The sequence below is a fragment of the Nanorana parkeri genome, unplaced genomic scaffold, assembly GCF_000935625.1.
Source record: "Nanorana parkeri isolate BGI_ZX_2015 unplaced genomic scaffold, ASM93562v1 scaffold1849, whole genome shotgun sequence".
NCBI lineage: Eukaryota > Metazoa > Chordata > Amphibia > Anura > Dicroglossidae > Nanorana > Nanorana parkeri.
The window spans coordinates 233,177-241,630 of NW_017308117.1; the positions used below are offsets into that span (position 1 = coordinate 233,177).

The 8,454-nt window shown below is 41.7% G+C and overlaps 1 protein-coding gene across 1 annotated transcript in view; it reads left to right on the plus strand.

Moving 5' to 3' along the window:
- The window catches only part of LOC108799892 (coiled-coil domain-containing protein 17-like), a 40,561-nt gene that overhangs the window by 21,517 nt on the left and 10,590 nt on the right, over positions 1-8,454 (plus strand). The window contains exons 6-7 of the mRNA XM_018571825.1: positions 2,492-2,628; positions 6,432-6,572. Coding sequence (XP_018427327.1) covers positions 2,492-2,628; positions 6,432-6,572 — 278 coding nt within the window. The remainder of the gene's footprint in view (positions 1-2,491; positions 2,629-6,431; positions 6,573-8,454) is intronic.

Sequence of the window (8,454 nt, forward strand, 5' to 3'; positions counted from 1 at the left end):
GAGTAAATCACACTATGATACACTCAGGAGATAATCCCATCACATGTGTCTCCACTCCCCCTATTCATTCATTAAGGCATTGGGGAGGGGGAGTGGATGTTTGCATGCTGTTCATGTTTGATTGCGTTATGTGTTTAGACTTCTTGGACTGTATATATACTGAGCTGGTCTTCAATAAAGCAGATCCCTGTTGGAACTTACATACAGCCTGCCTGGTGTTTGTTCTGAGCTGGATTGGAACGACACATAGCTGTAGTTCCAATCCCGGATTATCGGACGATCGAAGAATCAGACGTTGCGGTCTGACATCTGATCCATTAGTAGCAGAGGAGTGCCGGGAGAGTGGAACCGAGCGAGCAGGGGCTCGTTACAATGCCATAATGCCATGCGCCACTGTGCATGCGCACCCGGTCTATTCCAGCTGCCTCTGCTTGTTGAAAGCGCGCACAAATGGGTGTTTCCATTGGACCTCACAAGATAACAGAGCCATCTGCAAATGGGAAGGTGGGGGCAACAATCATGGGACCCAACAAAGAAGATGGAAGAAAAGCTTTAGCAGTGGGACAAGCTGCATGCAATGTAATTGGTGACACCTGCAGCAGAATGGGATCAACAAGTAGGGTTTAATAGGATGTATATAAACCCTAACAATTTGCCTAAGAAAACTACAAAAAAAAAAAAAAAAAACTATTGATCTTGACAGAAATACAGAGCTTTCCTGTGTCCTGGGCACACTTCCTGTGTTAGTTCATGGAGTCCTTCAAAGTCTTATCTTGCACTACAGAACAATTAGTCTTTATGCTGTGAATATTAGGAGAATAGCCAGGTTTTAGTAGTAAACAACAGACAATTGGGCAGGGCTGACACCAAGGGGTCTATTCACAAAGCTGCCGAGGGCAGCCGAGTGAATGACCGATCAGCAGTGAAGTGAGCCGAACTCTTTTCGGCTATTCACTTCAGGCTGGTACGGCTGATTTCAGCCGATATACGGCTGAAATCAGCCGTACATCGGCTTGCTTCGTGTGGCTTCGAAACAGCCGAACATGCTCAGCATGTTCGGCTGATCGGAAGTGCAGAAGGAGTTCGACTCAGCCGATCCAACATCTGGATCGGCTGAGCCGAACCTCCGGCAGGCTTCACACTGCTGTTCGGGCTATTCTGAAAGATCCCGAACAGCAGTGAGAGAATAGCCGAATGCCGCCGAGCGGCATTTGGCTCGGCTGTTCTGCTCGGTCCCTCAGAGGCACCGAGCAGAACAGAAAAAGAGTGAAAAAAGTAGAAAAAAGTAAATAGAAAACGATTGTGCAGAGCTAGCAGTGACAGCTAGCTCCGCCCAATAGTTTCCTATTGTCCGGCGGCTCTGCTGCTGTAAAAAAAAAAAGTTAAAAAAATGTAAAAACTCTCCCTGGGGCCCCGGGAGCCCCCCCGCTCCCGGCCGCCAAGGAGAGAAACCCCGCTGTGTCTTTTTTTCTTCATTCTGGCTTTTGGCTGCTGTTCGGGCTATTCTGAAAGATCCCGAACAGCAGTGAGAGAATAGCCGAATGCCGCCGAGCGGCATTTGGCTCGGCTGTTCTGCTCGGTCCCTCAGAGGCACCGAGCAGAACAGAAAAAGAGTGAAAAAAGTAGAAAAAAGTAAATAGAAAACGATTGTGCAGAGCTAGCAGTGACAGCTAGCTCCGCCCAATAGTTTCCTATTGTCCGGCGGCTCTGCTGCTGTAAAAAAAAAAAGTTAAAAAAATGTAAAAACTCTCCCTGGGGCCCCGGGAGCCCCCCCGCTCCCGGCCGCCAAGGAGAGAAACCCCGCTGTGTCTTTTTTTCTTCATTCTGGCTTTTGGCTGCTGTTCGGGCTATTGTGAATAGCCCGTACAGCACCCCCTCGGTTCTCCTGAACCGAAGGGGTCCTGGTGCCGAAGCTAGCCGAAGGATCGGCCGAAGCGACGGCCAGATCCTTCGGCAGCTTTGTGAATAGACCCCCAAGTCTTGTAATTTCAGTCCACAAAAAGGCATGTGGTATCTCTTTACATGACTAGTTTTCCTTTATTTTATCTTTTTAGTTTAAAATGGAATAATTTAAGGGTTAGATAACAGGTTTAGTGCAGTAAAACACTTTTGATATTTAGATAATACATTTTTTATAAAGATTTATACATCAGACATTACAGAGGGACAACCAAGAAAGAAAAAAGGACAGAAGGATCTGGTTAAAAAGAGGTACAGTCTCTCCAAATGAGGGACAGTTGAAACACAGGCAGATCATATAGAAGTTCTAAACCTTCCTACATGATCCAAAATGAGAAAAAAAAAAGGCTTTGGTTGGTGTTCCACTTTATTTTTTTTTTTTTTTTTCAAAATTTTATCCCCAACAGTTTTCTCATACTGAATCTGGTGTAGGCACTTTCCAGACTTGTAATACTTGAAATGTTTTAATATTTTGATTTGATTTTATTTGAACTATGATGTATATTATGATCACTTGTTCCCACAAACACAGTGCACTGCGCATGAACTATTTGCAAAATGGGGGAAACGATCAGATAATCTTGGCACATTTACAAGACCTTTTGACTGAAGCACAGCTCATAGAACAAAAAGAAAAAAATGCCCGAACGATACGGAAGAAAACTAAAAGTAGGTTACATATTTTTTCTATTATTTATTTATTATATTTGGGTGAGTCAGAAATGATCCAAACTCTGGCTGTAGAATTTATTTTAATCAACTTTTAGAAAAGACAAATACATAATTTTTTGACATAATCTCCTTGCTTTTCAATAGATTTTGTCCATCTGTCAACAACCTTTCTTATTCCCTCATTAAAAAATATTTTAGGTTGAGCTGCAAGCCACGAATGCACCGCAGTCTTCACTTCTTCATCAGAGGCGAATCTTCGGTCTCGTAGGACAGAACCATGGCTGATTTGCAAATGATTTGCCACTTAATACACTGTCACTTGTCTGTTCGACAGAATCATTTCACGTGTACGCTCAATGTTGTCATCAGCCATGGATGTGGATGGGCCGACTCCGTCCTGATGGCTAACCCATGTGCGACCTTACTTGAACTTCTCTATCCATTCATACACACTTCTTCATGACAAAACACTTTCTCCATACTGCGTACAAAGTCTTCGTTAAAATAACGGCACTGGGTGCACCCTCAGACCACAAAAAAAACGAATCACTGCACGCTGCTCTTCTTTTGTGCAAATCACAAGTGGGGCAGTTTTTTCTCACCGCAATTACAAATGAACTGACGTAATATGTTCACACCTGCACAGCAGTGACTGGGGAGACAGTAGCCTTGAACGGAAAGCGCTGATAAGACAGTGAGGCCAACAGAAGTTTTAATATAATCAGAATGCGGATAATTTTTGACTCACCTTCGTTTATGAATATATAACTTACAAAATGGGTTAATAAGCATTTCATTAGCCATGGCTTTTGTTAGGTCAGCGTCCATTATGAATGCAATTCATAAGTAATAATATACTAACTAAACAATAGACATATAAAAGGTGTTAATGAAACCCTTTTCAAACAAAAACTTTATGCAAATATTTGTAATAAAATCCAGAGGAATCTTGCATAACTGAAGGTACGGATTAGTTCCAATTGAATATGAAACTTTGAGATGCATTGCTTCCTCTCACATACCGATTAAAAGTTCAAGAAGTTTCTCACATTCATCAATCAGATTCAAACCTGCCTTGAAACATTAAAGTGACATTAAAGTCTCATATTTTCTTTTTTTTTTTTTTACATATATCTACTGCTAGCAAGAAGTAGATATATGCAAAAACATTTTTTTTTAAAAAGTTATCAAATAGGTAAAAACTTACCTTTGTCTCTGCTGCTCGCTCCCGGCTGCAGTACACAGATCAGAACAGCCATGAGGGAGGATGCGAGCGGGCGCACGCGCAGAGGAGATCACCAGCGAGGAGAGCTACTGTGTAAGTCAATGCACGCTGCTGTGAGCGGTGAGCGCGCACGCCGGACAGACTCTGTGTGACAGGAAGAGACAGCAGTCTGCGCTGGATCAGAGACTGACACCAGCGCTGGAGGGATTGCTGAAAAAGACTGGAAGGAAGACGATGATCAGATCAAGAGGCATCACTTAAGATAAGTCCTTAAAGCAGCATGGGGGGGGGTGCCTTGCCAGGGGGATGGTGCCAACTAGGATTATTGTCGCTATAAATGACATTTAACAATGTACACCCTACTTCCCTCCTTTATTAGATGGCCATTAAAAATCAGGCACTGGTGAATTACACATAACCCATATTAAAGTATATTGAGAGAACTTTGTTTTACAGTTTCAGAACTTTGGTATTGTGTAGGGAATACTGACAGTCATTGACAGTCATTTTGGTGTCACCCCCTCTACAAAGTCGGGCACTCGGTCATGGACCGAGAGCCAGACAGTTGCAGGAGAGAGGAGGGGACCCGGCAGCATAACTTATCCCGCCGGGTGAATGCCCCCTCCTCTTTCTGCAAGCGTCCATCACCAAGATGCCCCCCCCCAGGTATCACCAAAATGGCCGCGTATATGCGCGTGACGTCATTGCAAATGTGCCTGATGACATCACGCGCATGCCTGATGACATCACGGCGGGGTTTTACTCAATACCCGCTCGGGGTGGCACCCGGCCTCAGGACGGCCCTTCTTCTCCCCACTGATCAATATTTTTACCCAGCTTCTGCTTTTTGTTTTTACAGTAGTTTGCATATAAATTCCTAAGCTGGCCAGATTTTACCTACAAGATTTATCCCCCATATACTTCGATGGGATTCACCTTAAATTTCAGGTTTGACGAATTATGAGTTGTTATAGAAATTTATCTCGTATTTAAATCCGCTGTGCTTAAAAGCACAGTTCTCTGCTCTCCCGGTATAATCCTGCTGAACACGCTCAGTAAGGAAACACAGACACTCGCTGTTGTCTCGTCAGATCCTCAGTTGTTGTCCTCCTCACTTGAGGAAGACTTTTTTATTTATAGGGGTAACACAGGAAGTACTGGCCACAACAGCCACCACTTCCTCCTAAAACAATAGAATACAGAGCCAGCCAATGAAACACATGTATACACCTGAATAGACAATAGAAAAGGAGAGGGTATGCTCATGCATGTGAAGCAACGTGCACAGTTACCAGCTGCTAGTTCATGTTTCACGTGCACATTTGTTAACAATAGATTTCCCGCCAAAAACACTTACACAAAGGAAGCAGCATGCTTGCACGTGGACGACGCCATCTTTATTCTCCCTTAACACTGGAGCGAACTTTATCCAGCATTGCTCAGTGAGCAATGCCCAATAAAGTTATTATGATGCGCATTGATGGGAGCTTATCTGCAGGGACAATGCCATACTACCTCCAGCACGCTGATCAGACGCATCCGAAATACGTACGCACGTTCCTTTCATAAAGGCAGATATGTATCTTAAATAATACTATGTTCTCAAAGCAAATGTATACACGCCACGCCAATAAATCCGCGCACTGCGCAGGGGCCCTAGATTGGCATCCACACACTCGCTAAGAGAACATTGCTCCGCCACGCATATCCACTCCAATGGTTTATTCCCAGTGCCGAATAATCCGGGTCACGCTCCAATCGAGAGTGACGCAGAAATCCGGACACTGAGACATGATGACAATATTACACTAAAAACACATCCTAGTAAAATTTCCACAACAGAGTAAGATTCACTGAACCATTGGCGAATAGGATATTGGGTTGCTGGAACACAGCTGTGTTATTTTATGTATATGGCAGTTGTTCAGTTACTTACATGTGTGTACAAGAGAATATGGGGGCTACCTATGCTTTTATAGTGCATACATTTTTATTCAATAAATGTGCATATGCTGTTAAACAGTTCATTCTCTTGTGAAGCCTTTTTAATGAACCATTTGTACTATTTATTTCAGAGGTATCAATCAACTGTATATACTAGAAAAAATATTTATGGGTAACTCTCTGTAGTGTGAGAACAGTTTTTGCCTTACAGAATTCTATCGACAGTCATTCCTGTTATTATAGAAATATGCCAAAAAAGACAGTTCCAGAGTCCAGAAACTTTTAATAATAGAATTAGTTCACAAATGACATCTCAGAACAGCCTGTTCTGTGTTGTTTGTGAAATTGTTCTATTGTTTTTTTTTGTTTTTGGACTCTCAAACTGTCTTGCTTGGCGCTCTCATTGTACTTTATATATGTGAATCTACAATTCTGGATCCTCTTGTTTGAGGGACATCCTGTTTTTGATGACAACTGCCTCACTCGAGCCATTGTGCTTTATCATGTTCTGACCTATCTTCTGATTATATGAATCCAGTACCTCACCTCTACTTGTTCCTTGATTTGAATTTTGGTCCAACTGAATGGATATTTTTCTCAGGTCCATTTAGTTATAATTTTACCTTTGTAGACGAACATGGTGGTATGAAATGGCATTTGAATGAAAAATTAATTACACTTGAAATTGAAAATCAGCAATTAGAAGATGAACTTTTCAGATTTCAACTTCAAAGACCGAAGAATAACAGGATTCCCAAGACAACAAATAGAGGTACATTTATATTTTGGAAATGCCATGCTTATGTCTTCTAGTGCGGTGTGTATATATATATATATATATATATATATACAGGTGAAACTCGAAAAACCTGTGTATATATATATATATATATAATTTTTGTGTTATTTGTTTGTCAATGACTAGTTAGTGTATGGAAGAACTAGGTGAGATACATAAGAGTAGCATACATCATTGATTATTTTCCCTTTATTGCTTCCTTCCACCATCATCATACAAAATTTCTGAAGTGCTCTGTCTCCTCTGATTTTATTACAGGTGCACAGTACCTTTCTCCTTCAAATCGTTGGCGATTCCCTTTACCTCCTTAGAGCTAAAGTGCGCACATGCGTGTGCTGAATCGTGACCTTCTGACTATGGCCAGTTGTGTGCATAAGCATGGGCTTACACCTGTTGGCATGTATGCGTTAGCTTGTGTGCTTCATCATGAATTGGCATGAGTCCCTAAAGTTGTGTGTGCACACAAGCCAAGGAGGGTATTTAAGTGCATTCCCCTATGGTGAACAGTGCTGTGACTTCTTGCCAGCTAACTTGTACATGAGATTACGGTTGTTCTGTCTTGCTCATTGCTGACCCAGATTGCCTGACTCTGCCTATAGCTACTGCCAATCCTACTCGTTTTTTAATATTCTTGCCTGTCAACTATCCCGAACTCTGCCTGAACCTTGAGTATCCTTCATTGCCGCTTGCCTTGACATCAGCCTGAACCTCAAACAATTATAGTGCCCTTTACCTGTCTAAACATTGTAGCTATCCTGCTCTTGTGGCCTCTTGGTGGGGTGATTCTGAGAGTCGTAACTTAAAGTCATCTTGCAGCAAAGTAGCCCGTGCCATGTGTAACATTTATGATGGGTCTACTATTGTTCCCAGTTATAGATTTAGGTGATGGAAGTCAAGTTCACCTCATTTAATAAGCTAAGTGAATTTACTCTGCAAATGCAATTTTCTATTTAGGTTGCTTAAAGAGATGAAGATGATGGTGAGTGTTGCCCAGCCATTTCCTGTCTTGGCTGGGTGTTTTATTAACACTGCTTGTAGTTCTTCACACTAGAGGGGTGAGGGTGTGGCGCTACTAGTGGGCATTACTAATGTCAGATTAATGTTCTTGTTACCCACCCATTCATGCCCACATGACACTAGTAAATCCTGCAGAAGAGGTAAAAGAAGAAATATTTTTACAAGTTTGGGCATGCTAATTTTCTGCCCTTTGCTATGTCCAATCAGAATGCAGACTTATGCCCCTTGCAGCTTGAGCCGCAATGTTTACTTGCACTTGTGGTCCCTGTGCAGGGACACATCTCGATGCCATACATTGCTCGCTGCTGCTCCCCACCCCTTCCGTGAGAACCACAAGTAAGAGAAGAACAGTGGAGCAGTCATGTGACCTGCAAATTAAAGATCACTTAAAAGATTAAAATCCTATATCAGACAACATTCCTCTCCCAAAACTCCAGCAACTGGTCTCCTTCCCAGATGTTTAGCGAGTGTTGTTAAATGAAAAGGGGCTACTACACCATGGTAAACGTGGCCCTGTTCCAACTTTTATGAGACGTGTTGCTGCCATCAATTTCAAAAATACCTTATTTTTTTCTTAAATGGTACATTTTAACATTAAAAATGGTTTATTTTACAGTTTAAACATTTTATGTTTTCTATTTTCTATTGTGAATAAAATATGGGTTTGTATGATGTGCAAATCATTGCATTATGTTTTTATGTGGATTTTACATAGCCTCCCAATGTTTTGGGGTATTAGGGTTTTAGTTTCATATTTCCCTGACCAAAAAAAAAAAAATTTAAATTGTTTGTTTTAATTTTTTTAGTCCTGACCTTAATAAATAAATATATAAAATAT